The 16,542-nt window shown below is 37.6% G+C and overlaps 1 protein-coding gene across 7 annotated transcripts in view; it reads right to left on the bottom strand.

The window, feature by feature from the left end:
• Positions 1 to 16,542, bottom strand: part of EVI5 (ecotropic viral integration site 5) — a 132,445-nt gene that overhangs the window by 90,503 nt on the left and 25,400 nt on the right. For 6 of the 7 annotated variants that reach the window (XM_030572078.1, XM_030572081.1, XM_030572082.1 and 3 more), the window contains 8 exons: positions 11,108 to 11,332; positions 8,922 to 8,996; positions 7,864 to 7,989; positions 7,102 to 7,245; positions 5,886 to 5,975; positions 5,688 to 5,785; positions 4,070 to 4,130; positions 867 to 920 (listed from right to left, as the gene is read on the bottom strand). In XM_030572078.1, coding sequence (XP_030427938.1) covers positions 867 to 920; positions 4,070 to 4,130; positions 5,688 to 5,785; positions 5,886 to 5,975; positions 7,102 to 7,245; positions 7,864 to 7,989; positions 8,922 to 8,996; positions 11,108 to 11,332 — 873 coding nt within the window. Of the gene's footprint in view, positions 1 to 866; positions 921 to 4,069; positions 4,131 to 5,687; positions 5,786 to 5,885; positions 5,976 to 7,101; positions 7,246 to 7,863; positions 7,990 to 8,921; positions 8,997 to 11,107; positions 11,333 to 12,361; positions 12,415 to 16,542 lie in introns of those variants that run through there. The other variant, XM_030572077.1, reaches the window with a different exon arrangement.

Below are 16,542 nucleotides of genomic sequence, written 5' to 3'. Positions count from 1 at the left end.
AGTCAGAAGAAAAAAAACACTTACATTTCTAAACCTACCACCAGATCAGATACACAAATTTACAACCAGAATTATTATTTCAGGATATGGATGGAGAGGTTATCCATGAGCAGTGCCTGTATTTTGACAATACATCAATACTGGTTTACTTTTATAATTGGATGCGCTTTCAAAAAACAAAATGAAATCCACGGAGTTATACTAAAGTCCAACGGTTAAAGAAGTCTAAGACGTTTGGATCTATCTGAAAGCCTACCCAAGTCTTTCCTGCCTCTGACCCGATTTCTAATGTAATACTCTGGCCTCTTGTATGGATGTGTACCAGGCATCAGGCTTCCCAGACTGAATTAGACTGGGAGTGCTGAAACAGCCTATTAGACTTTCGGAAATACAGAAACGGGTGGAACCCACATTCATCTCAATCCTCTTTTTACTAGCTCACAGTGAGCATTTGCTGACTCTTCATTCAGCCCTCACCTACAGTGGCTAGAAACTTAGGACTTTGGATAGTTAAGAATCCCCCCAAACTACGTGTACTCTAATCCTTTTGTATTTTGCAGAGATCCTTCTGACGCATGAAATGCAATTCAAGAGAGATGAAGTTGGGATTTTTAAATTATATGCAATTCTATCCATTTAGTACAACCCTAAGATACAAGTTTTAAAGAACATTGCATTTGTAAGCAGCATCCATAGCACTATATTATTGCCATGCTGTTCAGTTAAGTAGAGTTAACAAATACTGCAGAATAGTGCACAAAAATTTATAAACAAGTTACAGTTATGAGGTACCCATTTCATGTATTCAAGTTTGTGGCAATTATATCGTAAAGATGCAGGCTAAATACCGTCACTCATGTACTCACTTTTTCTAGTGTTTCAATGCGCTGTTTTAAGAGTCTGTTTTCTGTTCGTAATCTCTGTAAAAGCAGCAAGATAGTTTTAAATGTGCATGTGGGAGAATATGTGCTAAACAGATAGATAATCAAGTGACAACAGAAACTCAAAAAGTTTAAACAATTTCTTAAAATAAAAAAACAAAATACATAATAAAATAAATAAATAAATCCACACTATTCAGCACCTACGAAACATACATTATAAATGAGTAAAGAAAGCAGCAGTAAAACATCCCTTTCACACACACACGCTAGCACGTCACAGAAAATATGGAAACAGGATTTGTTAAAGATTGCAAATTTGGTCTCAACTTTGTTTTCTAACAAAGGGTATTAAGTATTAGACAAGCTGTAAGCCACAAGACCTGCCTACATAACATTTGAGAGAGAAGGCTATTCAAGATTCCATGGTAAACAACATTAGCTTTATAAAATTGATTATACAATTCAGACAAGGCCAGATGAAAACTAGCTAGCTGGAATTCAAGAAAGTTAGCGTTATCCTGAAAAATATTTTCCTTAGTCCCAAAAGTGAAAACATCCCCATCACTTGGAGAGAAAGCAAGTAAGGGAATGGGGGAGAACATTTCTTGCAGGTCCCATGCAGAAAACTACTAGTGCCAGCTTTAGCTGTAGAGGAGGTTTCACCAGTTTAAGAAAATAGCCTATAATGGCTCTTCTAAACCTTTTGCATATGCACAAGAGCATAGATTGTTCATGCAGTTGTCACAACTGTGCGTGAAGCAGATGTGGGGCTTTCAATGGCCACTTACACATACAATCATGATAATTAACTGCATACAAGTTAAGAATGTATCTACCCCTTTGTTCAAAGCTGCACAGGATAAAGTCAAGTTTAGAGTAACTAAACAATCTTCACATTAATCGTGGTGCTAAAGATTACAGTTACTATGCTGAGAATCCCAAAGGTTTGTTCACTGTATTCTTTTAATTTATGTACTATTGCCAAATCTCTTTGGGCATAACGGGGAAGCAGGCCTACATTTTCAGAAGTGTTTAGATATAGTGACTCAAAAGCTGAGCATCCATCCTCTCAAAGTCAGACTCCTATAAAGAATCTAAAGTTGTGTGCCCAAAAACAGTGCTTTTTATCAAAAGATCAATATATTTTCAGAACATTAATTACTTCCACACAATACCAATGTGCAGAAGGCAAGAACCCTCCTTTTTTCAGATAAACAGGCACAAAAATGGAAGTGACTAGCAAGAGTTACAGACCTGGAATTAGAACACAGATCTCCCAACTTCCAGCCCTGTCCTTTAGTTTAAAGACCAACTGCTCCTTTAATTTACTACCCCCAAACTGTTATAAGTCCCTGAGATGGAAATGTCTTGGTATGTATTTTGTTTCCATATAAACCTGTAACCTGTCTGATTTATATCTGGGTTTTAGGTAGCTCAGCTGGACCTTCTGTTTTGTCAGACTAACAATTATTTTGTTTATGTGTTTTACTGGTATGTGCAAATGATTGTTATGAGTATTAAGTAGTTAATTTTAGAAATGGAGCAGCATCGTGTCTGCTTATACGCTGAATGCACAGCCAGTATCTGTGGCATGTGTGCCTGAAGTGAGAATGAAATCTGAAATGAATACATACAGACATCAGGAAGAAGGGATTCAATAGATTACAGCAATAAAGAATACCAACAAATGGGAGTTTTACCTCTTCCCCTCCCTAAACAGGAGTTTTGCTGGAAGCAGCAGGATGGATGCCTACCACAGAAGTGCAAACTTTTTAAAATATGCCCTTTTTTTTAATAAATATCAGAACCGTTTATTCATGTTCAGCCTTTTATTCTTTTACAGAAAGGACACATTACCCTAACAGATATTAAAATAAATTAACATTACTAAGAATAGATTAAGATTGTGAAGCAATCTGAAACAGTTTCAACATTTAATCCTGAATATCCTAGCATAACCCAGGTTAGCAAATTGGCTGCATACTCCATGACATCTCCCATCACCACTGGGCTTCTCCCCTAACAGGATATTGGAAGGAGTTGTTTTTAGAGCCAAAGATGTGATCTCATTTTCACACAGCTTTTAGTGGCTGGGGGAGAGGGATCAAACCCAAACCTATGTCCAAGCAAATGACCTCAGAAACACTACTAAAGGGACGTTGAAAATTTTGATTGTCATTGGTTTTAACATTCACCTAATGAACCGAATGTAAATATTTGTTCTTGGCAAGACTAAGGATTTGATTTTCTTTTTGCATAATAATGTTCACATTACTTTTGAAATCCAACCATCAGAAGATTACAACATTGCAAAGTATCTTAGGATGTTTTAAAAACATCTTCACCAACTATACATTGTTTGTCACTAATTTAGCAATGTATAGATTCTGTATGCTTTGTGGCACGTGTAGCTGGATAGAGAAGCTGGTAGGAAATGAGACAAGGTTCGTGATGACCTATGACTGGAAATGAATATATTGACACCCATGAAGAGGAATCTAGCTCAAATTGTACAGCCAATAAGGCTAAGAGTACAAAAACAGCAAAAGCTTGTTTTTGTTACTAAAGCAAGTAGATACAATAAATGAATACAGACAGGAAGCTGGTCAGTTGCTAATAAGGGGCCACATTTGCAAGGACTTTTCAGAGCAGAACTGAACTTTAAAGGTTCTTTTTTAAATGTTATATATGTTAATTCCAGAAACTCAAGGATGAAAACTATCAGAGTAAAAATTTTCCAATATTTTGCTTCTGATCTCACACCTCAATGCACAAGAAATTCAATGTCTCACCAGCAGATAATGCATTGCTCAAACATGTCAGAATTTTTTTAAATGAGGGTTAAACTTCTTCCCTATCATTTACATTTATTTTTTCCAGCAGATCCTCTGTGGGAAACCCACACCTAGATAAGAAAGTTACAAACGTATTTGTAGCCATGCTTTAATTACCAAAAAAGCAGCATTTCATATCATTTCTATATAATGTATCTATTTTTATCAGAATTCCAATGAAGGGACAGAATACATTACAAACTTCCTCTTTGAACCCAAAGCCCAAGTACAACTATTGTCATTCTAGTACCTCATGAAATCCACCATTGCAGATACCCCAGATCAGACTAGTATCCCACCCCACAAGCCAACTGATCTTCAGAGACATTTACACTGCTGCGTCATGCTTACTTTAATTTCAACTTGTTCTTCCATTTCTTTAGTTTTTATTGTAGTGTATTCCTTTTCTAACCTAAAAATAAAAAATGGTAAATATCTATTAGAAATATTACAATTGATTTACTGCCTGGTATATGGATATGCCCAATAAACAACAGCAGAAAAATGTACATGTCAATGAATGATTGACATTTCCTTTGTTTAATGTAACTGCTCGAGAGTTGCCTGTACGTTTTTCCTTATAGTAAGCTATCTGAAAAAATTATAGGGCATCCCCAAGTAAATGAAAGCATCTAAGTATCTGGCACCCAATCCAAAACCCACTGAATTCAATGGACAGACTCACTGATTTAATTGGGCTTTGGGTAAGTTCCCTAAAGAACTCAAGCCTACTTACTGCTCCAGGAAACTGACCATCGAACAGTTTTCATGATTTTGCGTTGTACAGAAATTTGGCCTTCTTTTTAAATTAGAACTCATTTCTATTTTTGTAGTTGATGGATTCTGAGCTGCCCTGTATTATTAATACTGGATGGCCTGGTTGTTGGGATGTTGATTTATAAATACACTGAGTTACCTCAATAGAAAGAGACGGAATACCAGATCTATTGGTTTTAATTATTTTGCCTCCTCTCCAGCCAATCTACAAAAATGGTTGGATCATGAGAGGAAAAGGCTCAGGAACACAGAAGGACAAAGGAACTCTGCCAGGTTTCGGAGGTACCAAACTGAGACAACACCCTCCTGAGGATGTCTGAAGTTAGGCATGCCTAAGTTACCACAAAGGGATGATACAACTTTAGGTAGGACAGATGAGTGTAGACAGGTTTTTAAATCCACTCTAAATGCCTTTTCTCCTACTGCAAAACAAACAATACTTTGGTTTTAAGAAGGTGGTCTGATCACTGTTCACCACTGATCACCAGCGATTCCCCAAAAGGGAAGAACCACAGGTGCACAAACTCATTTGGCTTTGCAGAGTAAGAAATGTGGACACAGGGCCCAGTCTCAGAATCGGACAATTGCGCAGTTCCACTTCAGGATAGGTAGAGGCATGATACACAAGACCTGAGAGGGTGCACTCAGAGATCAGAAAGGGGACAGAGGTGAACCTAGCCTTGTAACCATGACAGTACTACTGAGCTCTTAACCAGCAGTAAAAAAAAGTTACAACTGTGCAGATTACAAACAGCACTCATCTTGATCATACAAGCAATCCTCATTGTTGTGCGAATGGATTTTTCACCTCTAGAAAATCTACGTCATAAGCATGAATCCAAGACTAATATTTTTCAAACTGTTTTTTATATTTTAGTTTATATGCTGTTTACAAAAGTCAGTGTAATTTATGAGGATCGTGCAGCTTTTCAATAAGTATTTTAGATTGCTTATTTTTCCTGAGACATTTTAGTTACTGTAATCAGCAAAAAATAGCGATTACTAGTTTTAGAAGAATTACTATGCTGATAAAAATTTATACATGCCATTTGCTGAAACTAGTATATTTAGGGAATAAAATACTAGAACTACTTAACAGGGAAAGCGCAAACTAAAATACTGGGCAAATATTTTTATAGATTCACAAAGCAAGAGGCAACAGTACAGTATTTTCTCAAAATGCAGCACATACTTTTTCATCTTTTTTGCATTGTATTTGACTTGGTAAGATGCTTGGATTAATTTGTCTGGGCCATTGTCAAACTGATGTGGAATGACCTTTTGAAAGTGCTAAAAAGCAATTCAGAGAATATAAAGAATTAGTATTGGCAAATATATATATTCATGGCTTTCAAATGAGCTTGCATTTAATACTTGATTGTAAATTTACCTGTAACATCCCTTCCATGTCAAGTTGCATTAATTCTGCTTGGTTCATCTGAAGAACTGCTAAACCTACTCGAAATACTATTTCTAAACCCTGGAAACAGAAGTTTTAAAAAAAAAAAAATGAATTGCTGGAATTCCGTAAGGCAGAATACCCACCAGCTTACACAGTGAGGTAGGGAGCTGGCCCAGCATCCTGGCCAAATCCCAGAGTAAGTCATGACAATATGCCTTCTTAAAATCCCATTTAAGTTACAGTCAGTCTTGCACTCTTCACCTCACCCTAAATTTATGCAGTGAGGATTAAACACTGCCAAAAAAGCTACCAAACGCGTCTCAGAAGTGACAGCCTTTCAGTGGCTGGCGAAGTAAGCCCATTCACATAAAGGGTACTATACATGTGCAACCTTTAATAAAGTCTTATGTGAACTATTTGGTAAAAACAGTTCACTTCTCTCTCAGGAAAGAAATGTTAGTTGTATTATACCATTTCTGAAATAATTCAAGTAGCTATTTAAATAGTCCTCTGTAGCTACAAAGGAATGTGAGACACGTTTACAGTACTGAGAACACTCTTGATGTAGGACAATAAGATATGCATTGGCACCTATTGATGCTAAAACTTGCGAGTTTGGAGAAGCAGCATTTAATGTGAAAAAAATGTTACAAACTGAAGCCCATGAAGCTTAATGTTTTCATTTTGAATTTGTGAGAAGTGCCAGATTGAAAGTCCTACAGAATAACGTATTTATCTGCAGGTCAGATAATCACCAGGCAGCTGCTGCCTTCCAACATTTCCTCTGCCTCCTCTATATCCTCCTCAAGCTCTCTCAACTTTGACCAGAAGGCAGCATTTCTGCCCACTGAACTCTATTCCTTTACTGAAAGAGTCTGATACTCTAGCTGTGAGGTGAACCCCTGTCTACTACAAACTAGTGCTGCCCATTTCATCCAGAGCAGGGGTCAGATGTGGTCAACATTTCATTGCTTTTTTCCCCCCTTTAACACTTCTATTTTGGATGAACTTATACCACAGAGTCAGATTAGCCTTTTCTTCACAAAATACATACAGAGAAAGACTGGTTCCCTAACAAACCAATGAGATAAAACATGCTTACTTTCAAATCTGCATGCAAGACCCCCCAGAAAAGTAGAATTTATAGAACTACCTAACTGACAGCATTGTTGGAGTGGTGAATGTATTACAGATATTTGCTTACCTCAGACATAAAGATATCAAATATTCTTGTTGCAATTGGTAGTGGAAAAGTTGTAAGAAAGATAGTTAAAAACCATGATGAAGCATACATAGAAGTATGGAAACTCTGAGACTGAAAGTGCACATAAAGCTCCGGTAGTTGCTCCTGGGAGAGAGGATCAGAAAGTACATATTAAACAAGAGCTAATGCCACCTCCTACAATTTCAGTGCAGGGGAGGGGCGGGAGGGAGGATCACTGACATTCAGTGAAGAATGCAAGTCCAAGAGTTTGTAGGATACAAAAAAATGTTTAAGCATTTATACAGATTACATACAATTAGAGTAGAAAAAAGATTAAAAATAACGGGTACTCCAACATGAGGATTTATACACGCCAACCACTGCATGACTGAGGTAAAGAAGTAGATAGCAGGCATATTACATTGGTATCTTATAGGATTTCTTTCATCTTTCTCTGAAGCACTGGCACAATCCATTGTCAGACAGACTACATTAGCAAATGAACTAGTCTGATCTGATATGGCCATTCCTACAGCCCTAAATTTTATTTTTTGGGGGGAGAGAGAAAAAAAAGCAGTTCTCCGCCTCCTCCTTAGCTCATGCAGTAGGAGTTCCTGTGGCAGTTTTAATCTCCTTATAAGCAAACGTTTTGCCCAATATCTGAAAAAAATATTTTAGATTACAAGTATACAACAGAAGTAGGCTAATAACTAACTAACTAACTATGTAAGATACTATACATTTAACAGCTTTTACAGTTACCTGTATCATGTATTCAAACTGGTACATACAAAGGCCCAACTCAGCCATACTTGGTTTAAAGAGTTCTCGAAGTCTATAATCTTGCATTAATTTGACAAACACACAAAATGCTTCCTCTTCTGGCATCTGTATTAGACATAAAGGCACTATGAAAACTTAGGACACAAGCCAAGACATTCCAATTTTTTTTACCCCAGGGGAGTTCTAACCACTTATGGTTTACCCAGAAGTACATTGGCTAATTTAGGATTCATGCTGGAGTTATTCAAAGTAAATGCACATCACTGTTCTGACAGCATGAACCTAAGAGAATCTACATAGGGAACAAATATATAATAATAGGTTCATTAATTTAGTATAGAAAGATAAATACGATCCAATGGCTGGAAGCTGAAGTAGACAATTTCACTATTTAAAAATGTTTGCCTTATTTCCAGTCAGAGAGTAATTAACTATTGAAACAATTTACCAAGGGTTACAGTGGTTTCTCCATCACTGAATATTTTTAAATCAAGACTGGAAGTTTTTCTAAAAGATTTGCTCTAGGAATTATTTTGGAGATGCTCGAGTACTAATACAGGAGGTCAGACTAGGTAATCACAATGGTCCCTTCTGGCCTTGGAATTTATAAAGCTTATTCTAATCTAGAGCACTGATTCTCTAAGTGTAAAATAAAGAGACCGCTCTGAAGTTTGGCACATCATTAATTCAAATGACACTTTGTGGTCACTCAGCAATTAAGGCCGCTGAAGTTGAAATAAGTAAGAGCTAGGGTAACATTGAAGTAACTTTTGAAAAAAGTTTGAGAAATAAGTGTTCCCCCTCCATTGAGAAAGGTCACTCCTTATATGAGATGCTTCTTGGGAAGGACGGAACCAAAGGAAAAAAATACTAATTTGACTCTAAAATAACTTTAAATGTCCTTGACTAGTGAAGTAGCAGGGATCCACTATGTTAAAAGAAATTATGGGAAAGGAAATATACAGAAAAAAGAATCCTGTTCTGCATTCTAGTAAAACATTAGAGGTTTTACACATTTGACATAATACTCTTTTTACCTGCATAAGCAGCAGTCCAACTATAAAAGCACTTCCTTGACAGTATCCAACCTCACGATCCACTAAAGAATAAGCCTAGAAGATAAAAATCTTTAAGATTTTGAAAACCAACAATTAAAACATTTATTTCCACACTGGTTGCTGTTTTTCTGCTTTTGTTTCAACTTTTATCCAACCCTTTCAGTTGGCAGAAGCTTAAAATGCCAAGCCAAGTGACTTGTGTTTAAACTGAACACAATACTTGAGTAGTTAACCTCTGAAACACAGACATGGTCCTTCCTGTTGGAGCAGTCATCTGACAACTGAAGCTATTTTGAATCAGCGTCTAAAGAGCAAGCTCCCAAGGGCAGATTAAAGGTTTGAAAGATTTTCATTTTGGAATGAATACATTGGCTATATTCAAATAAGCATTTCTAAATGCAAACTGTAAAGGCTTTTAAACTTCAAGATAGCAGCAAGTCCTTAATGGTTCTCAGCATAGCAAGACTGTGAGACTCCTATGTCAGCCACAGATCTATTATATTTGTCAAGTTATGGATTGTATATGGAAACAGCCACTCAAAACTGTGCCCTTGTTCAGCCATTAGTTTGTATCCTCAAGTGGGCTATGGAAAAGGGTTTCAAAAAGTCTCCTAAACTAAGACATTCTACTTGTGAAGTTGAAGGACCAAAGCTTCATGTTTGCCAGGCTGTTTCCTTGTTGACTGCTCTATTCAAGGCCAGTTTACATTAATCATTTTCCTTTAACTCCACTAGTTGAAAAAAGATGGCTGGAAAGCAAGGCCGGCACTTCCATTTAGGTGACCTAGGCAGTTGCCTAGGGCGCTAGGATTTGGGGGTCCTTTCGCGCTCTGGGTCTTCGGCGGGTCCTTCACTCGCTCTGGGACCCGCCGCCAAAGTGCCCTGAAGACTGGGAGCCGCGGAAGGACCCCTCCCCCCCGGCCACAGAATTGCCGCCAACGACCGGGAGCGCAGAAGGAACCCTGCCTAGGGTGCCAAAAACCCTGGCGCCGCTACTGCTGCAAAGACTTCCTCTCCCTAGTTTGCCTGAAACAGATCATGACAGCAAGGGAGCAGCATTAATGGGATCACAGCACTTGTACCTATTTCAACAAATAATCTGGCCTTCAGATTACCCTTCCTTTTCTGAATTCCTAATAGATTACAGAATTTCTATTTAGAGGTCAAATGATCTAGTGGTAGCACGATGCTTCAGAGGACTGAGCTCAATTCTATGTTCCCTAGGCTAGCACAGAGCAGAAGCATTTCATGTTATTTCTGTCATCCCCTTTTGAAAGGGATGCAAGCAGTCTTCAACCAGAGGAATTTGTTAATTTTAGGAAGATACAAGGGCAAACCTGGGCAACAGGCTGCACAACACTATCACCTCTTCTCTCCCAACCCGTCACCCCCAATTCCCACAGCTGTCATGACAGAGCCTGGCCTACAGAGGGAGTAGCTCCTGTCTGCAGCACCGTTATTGTGGGGCCATTTCACGGAGGACCAAATGCTATGGAGTTAAGAGGTAGACAATTTTCATGCGTTTTCAGTTGGCTCTAATTCTAATAAGAGCTAAGGTTTATTGGGTTATTCGATTTGGCAGCAGGCCAATTTTTCTGCTAAATAAGGATTTCAGCATGGGCCCTGGACAATCTTTTTTCCTAAATTAAGCCTCAGAATAGTTAAGTCAGCTAATAAATGCAAGGAAATTCTGGATAAAATATTACTCTGCAGTTAGAAGTCATCTTGTTCTTCAGCACTGTAGCAAACAGATCAGTCTGGATGTTTCCTTCACTTTGTGCTACAACACCTAGACTCAACAGGATTGTTTGAAGATTGAATGGTACTTCTAATTTTCAAGTTCTTGTTTTAGCCAACTGTCACAACGTGTGTGTTTTGTTTTATTGCACAAGCTATTTCCATTATGCTGTTAGTATTTAGTATTGATTTTATCTTAATCTAAGCTAATCCAGTAAATATTTTCTACTGCTGATAAAGTGAAGTTATCCTATAGCTAAATATACAAATATCTGCAAGCCAACTTTGAATCTGGGCTATCAAGATGTAAAACAATTTTTATACTGTGTTAACAGCCTTGAAAGTTCTATTGCCAAAGACTAGTGGTTTTTAAAGCCTCCATCAGTGTTCCAGTATTGTATATTCAAAAAGAACGATCATTAACTTACCTTCATAACATTAAATAAAACCTCCTGCCCAAGACTGTCTTTTTCTTTAAAAAAATCATGTTCAGGATATGTTCTAGCAATGTCCCTTCTTATCAGTTTTTCACAAGGAGAAGTCATTTTCAAAAGCTCTGAATATTGATCCTTTATTGGCATGCTTTGAGCAGTGCATAAAAGCTGCCAAACTATTGCTCTAAAATGATGGGGTATCCCTTTTCGAACAAGCTCCTGAAGCATAAGAAAAAGGAAAGGAAACTCATTAGTGCTTCCTACAGTATAAAAATGTAAATTTCTAAAACAAACTACAATGAAATTATATTTTAAATCTCTTTTGTGAAGGAAATCTCTCATGACTTAAGTTGGTTTACAAAGGAAAAGTATGTTCTAAAACAATTACATAGTCCACAATATGCACTTGAAAGATGAGTGTTTAAATGGTGATGCACCTAAACTCAAGCTTTGTTTTCACTTAATAGCAAAAGAAAGGAGCGTTGACCAAGAAGATGCTGGGAGTATGATTACTATGCAACTTAATAAACGCTAAAAACTTTGCAAGTGTATTTTCAGAGGATAAGTAATTACATTCAGTAGACTTATCAAATCAAGGTGCCTATTTTCTGAGCATCTAAGCAGTTGCACATACTTTCAAGCACCACCACAAGACTACTATGCACCAGAAATAAACTGACGCAGTTACAGTATTTTGACGTTCCACAAAAAAATGCCTTTAAGAGACAACACCCTTTGTTACATTTGTAACCTTTGATTCAGAAATGAGAAATCTTTGGTTGGAATAAATCCCCAATGAGTTAAAATTTGAAAAATAATTAACAAAACGGTTACATAGTATTAGCCAATAGTGATATTTGCCAAACTTATCATTTTAGGCATGTTAGGCTTCAAATGTTAATACGGTACAACAAAAGTCATACTTCTATATTATTCAGATAAGGGTCTGCTTGGCTAGAGACAATATCCACGGGAAATTCTTGCTTTTTTTTTTTTTTTTTAATTTTTTTGCTTAATTTCACTGATGTCAGTGCTTCAAATATTTTTTTAAAGCTATTTGAACATGTATTCAGAGACAAAGGCATACCAAGAGGGTAATATGTTCAGGTTCTCTGACTTTTTTTGCTTCCATGTTGTGGGACATATATAAATTCTCTCAAAAGAGACAGGCAGCTATTACACAATACTAGCCTCTCCTGAATAAACTGGTGCATCAGGAACAGATTCTTGGGGCCCCTAACAACTTACCAATATATTCTGTCTCATTCCAGGGGTGCTTGAGTATTGTACTTGTATTTACAGATCTGTCAAGAAAGACTGAGTGACAAGGGGTTTGGCTGCTTGATAAAGATTTTAAGAAAAAGGTACAGCTCAGAAAGTTTAGGAATCTTGGGAACAACCACCAACCACAGAGCTATTCCCTCAACAATGCAACATAGTTCCTCTCCTATGCATTTTCTAGCACTTCATCTAATCATTTGTTCTGGGTAAGTTCTTGAAGCAGGATAACCTTCTTTTACTTAAGTAATCCTTTCACTAAGAAAATATCGAATCCTGAAAAGGAAAAAAAATTGGCAGCTGTCATTACTGTAAGTTTATTAAATAAGAATTATGGAGAAGTAGAAACTTCTCCATAGTTAAGGTTGAAACCAGGACCTCATTACAACGCTATTTCAAACACCCTTGCAGGTAACCCTCTATTAATTTAAGGGATAAGTCTCAGTAATTATCATTTGTCCAAGTCTTATGAAAGTTGGGGTACTTTTAATTTCAAGACCTTCAATTTAGCTTCATGTTAAAGTTTTCAAAGACTGCCTCTCTATTTGTCAAAAAAAAGACAAATACATAAAATCATTCTCAGCATTGTCTCTTCTGGGAGTTTCCAAGGGCAAGGACAGGGCTTAAAAAGTAACAATTTAAAAAAACAATTACACAGTTTCTTGGTGAAGTCAACAAGGAAAGGAATGTAATTAACAAAGAATCTTCACTACAGCAGGAGCTGTTCTGTAGCTCTACAGCAGTGAACTCAGCCCTTTAATCTCCTTAAGGGAACAATGCCCCACTGGAGCTCCACTGTAGCAGTATCTTAGTAGCTCTATTGATGATCCCTTGCTGATTCAGGGAGCAGAGCTTAAACTCCCTGAGCCAGCTATGCTCCCATCAGCTCATAAAAGCCCTTTATGACATGCCCCACCATCCCTGCTCCCATGTGATAACTGTGCCCCTAAACTCCCAAAAGCTGCCTCCAGGTATTGCTTCCCAACAATGCACCACCCTCAATCCCCTACATCTCACTCAATGTGGCAGAGGAGAGTTAACTCTTCATCCTCACTGAATTAAGTTACTTATGTAGGTATGCTCTACAAGGTAACAAAGATTAACTCTTCCTACACACCTAAAGAAACAGTAGTGGTACCTGGGCTATATGCCAGGAAAATACTGCACTTGGTAACAGGCACAGCATTATTCTTTATGCATGCTAGGGGTATGGAAAGGTAGAACCCCTAAGGTCACCTTTCAGAATTATGTCCAGGTCCATGCTTTGAGGTAGATGAAAGTGCCAAGGATATAACATACATCAATCTGCCTGAAAAATAATGTACCATATGTTTATGTTCAGAGTTTCAAAAATTTCCCCAAGTCTACAAGCCCAAGGGCAGCCTTTGTCGCCAAATCTGAAGACATCTCTTCAGAGAACGCCATGCCCACTGGCATTAATGGGAAGCTATTGCATACTGTTCTACGCTGTATTTAATTGTAAAATTGTCAATCCACCTTATTAGCTTTAAAAGTGTAACTTACCAGTTGGCTGAACAGCAAAAGAAAACTCATTGAAAAGATATTCCACTAACATTCGTTACATTTGTTCCCTATGTTCCCTAAAATAGTATTTTGACTAGTTTTATAATTGGTGAAAATACCACAAAAACCGTTTGACATTAGAGTATGTGACACTCAAATATTTTCATCGAATCCTACTCAGATGCCCTACTTACTACAGTCTCTTGCTTTTGTCTGGTCTTCCCTCCTCTTAACTTCAAATCACTTTCTTTCCATGATCTGTTATGGGTGCCTTTTCACAAGCTGTCTTTGCTGTGTGAGCAGAAACAGTTCGTTTCCTCTTTTCCTTCTTTTCTCTGACCTCAAATCTTTCTTCACAGCCATCTCAAAGAAATTAGACACACACACATACAACTACTCTAATTTCTCTCTATCTCGGCTCCTCACTTTACACAAATACCCAACCACTTACATGGGGCTTGGAAGTTATTCAACATCTAGCAGAACTAAGCCTACCTGCCATCTTTCATATCAATTTCTGGCCAGATCCAACTGTCACAGGCCAATTCTTAGTTAAATTATTTTCCTCCCACCCACCCCACTCCAAGCCACTGGGAAAGGTGCTCTCCCTGAACCCTACAAAGTAAGGAGCCCCTGAGCATCAGTTATCTAATAACCAGACATTAACAGATCCCTCCTTCCCCCAAAATATTCTGACTGTTAGAAAAAAAAGAGAGAAACCACCCTATCTTCCTCTCCTCTTGTCCTTTTGGCTGCTGCATGGATAGTAGTGGTAAGGCATCTCAAACTATTGTATTCATCCCACAGAGTCCCTGTGAGTTCTCCTCCCCCCTGAAGAGCTCCAGCACACAGCTGTGCAGCAGAGATCAAACATCAGTGGAATAAAACTGACCTGATTCTTCTACAGAGCCCTGTGTACAGTAGTGAAACTGACAGCAGCAGCAAAACTGACAAGACACTGGTCAGTTCTCTCTGGGAGGACAACACTGCATTGGTTTATCCTGGTCATAGTTTGAAGTTCTATTTGCACCTATAAGGTGCTAGAAACCTAATTTTAAGTCGGCAAAACTACTTGCACTTGCTAGGAAAAAACATTCCTACTTGCCTCAGACAAGTGGGCTCTCTTGTCTTTTTTGACAGATGTTGGGTGAGAGATCTGAAGTATCCTCATCTGCACAAGTGATGCTCTGTCACATGCCTTTACATAAGTAGCACAGGCTCTGAACATGAAGTATATTCTGTCTTCAGAAATAAGATTAAGGAAAGGAGGAATCTTTTCTAGCTTGCAAGGCATTTCCAATGGCAGATTTCATTGAAAAAATGTTCATTATTCTGGACGTACTGTCATTACATAAAGACAGATGGGGCATACAAGTCTGCTAGCTCATAAACAGAATTGATTTTCAGAATGGAAGGAATAAGTTAGAAGTTTCTATTAGGGCTGTTAAGCAATTAAAAAATTAATCATGATTAATCACACTGTTAAACAATGGAACACCATTTATTTAAATATTTTTGGAATTTTTTTCCACAATTCAGACGTTCATTTCAATTACAACACAGAATACAAAGTGTACAGTGCTTATTTTGTATTTATTTTTATTACAAATATTTCCACTGTAAAAAACAAAGGAAACAGTATTTTTCAATTCGCTTAATACAAATACTGTAGTGCAATCTCTCATGATCATGAAAGCTGAACTTATAAACGTAAAATTATATACAAAAAAACCTGCATTCAAAAATAAAACAATGTAAAACTTTAGAGCCTACAAGTCCAATCAGTCCCACTTCTTGTTCAGCCAATCACTCAGACAAACAAGTTTGTTTACACTTGCAGAAGGTAATGCTGCCCACTTCTCACTTTCAGGTGACATTGTGAACAAGAAACTACCATTCCAGAAGACATGCGTACATGATGATTGGTTCTCCTCGATAACGATCCAAAGTAGCGTGGAGCGAAGCATGTTCATTTTCATTGTCTGAATCAGATGTCATCAGCAGAAGGTTCATTTTATTTTTTGGTGGTTTGGGTTCTGTAGTTTCTGCATCGGAGTGTTGTTCTTTTAAGACTTATGAACGCATGCTCCACACCTCATCCCTCTCAGATTTTGGAAGGCATTTCAGATTCTTAAATCTTGGGTCGAGTGCTGTAGCTATCTTTACAAATCTCACATTGGTATCTTCTTTGCATTTTGTCAAATTTGCAGTGAAAATGTTTTTAAAATGAAGAACATGTATTGGGTCATCATCCGAGACTGCTATAAAGTGAAATATATGGAGAATGCAGGTAAAACAGAGGAGGACACATACAATTCTCCTCAAGGAGTTCCGTCAAATTTAATTAATGCATTTATTTTTTTATTTAAAAACTAGCATCATCAGCATGGAAGCATGTCTTCTGGAATGGTGGCCGAAACACAAAGAGGTATATGAATCTTTAGCGCATCTGGCACGTAAATATCTTGCATCTCCAGTTACAACAATGCCATGCGAATGCCTGTTCCACTTTCATGTGATGTAATTAAAAAGTGGGCAGCATTATCTTCCATAAATGTAAACAAAATTGTTTCTCTTCACAATTGGCTGAACAAGAAATAAGACTGAGTGGATTTGTAAGCTCTAAA

This window comes from Gopherus evgoodei, chromosome 8 (genome assembly GCF_007399415.2).
Source record: "Gopherus evgoodei ecotype Sinaloan lineage chromosome 8, rGopEvg1_v1.p, whole genome shotgun sequence".
In the NCBI taxonomy this organism is placed as follows: domain Eukaryota; kingdom Metazoa; phylum Chordata; order Testudines; family Testudinidae; genus Gopherus; species Gopherus evgoodei.
This window is presented reverse-complemented; position numbering and strand designations above follow the sequence as displayed.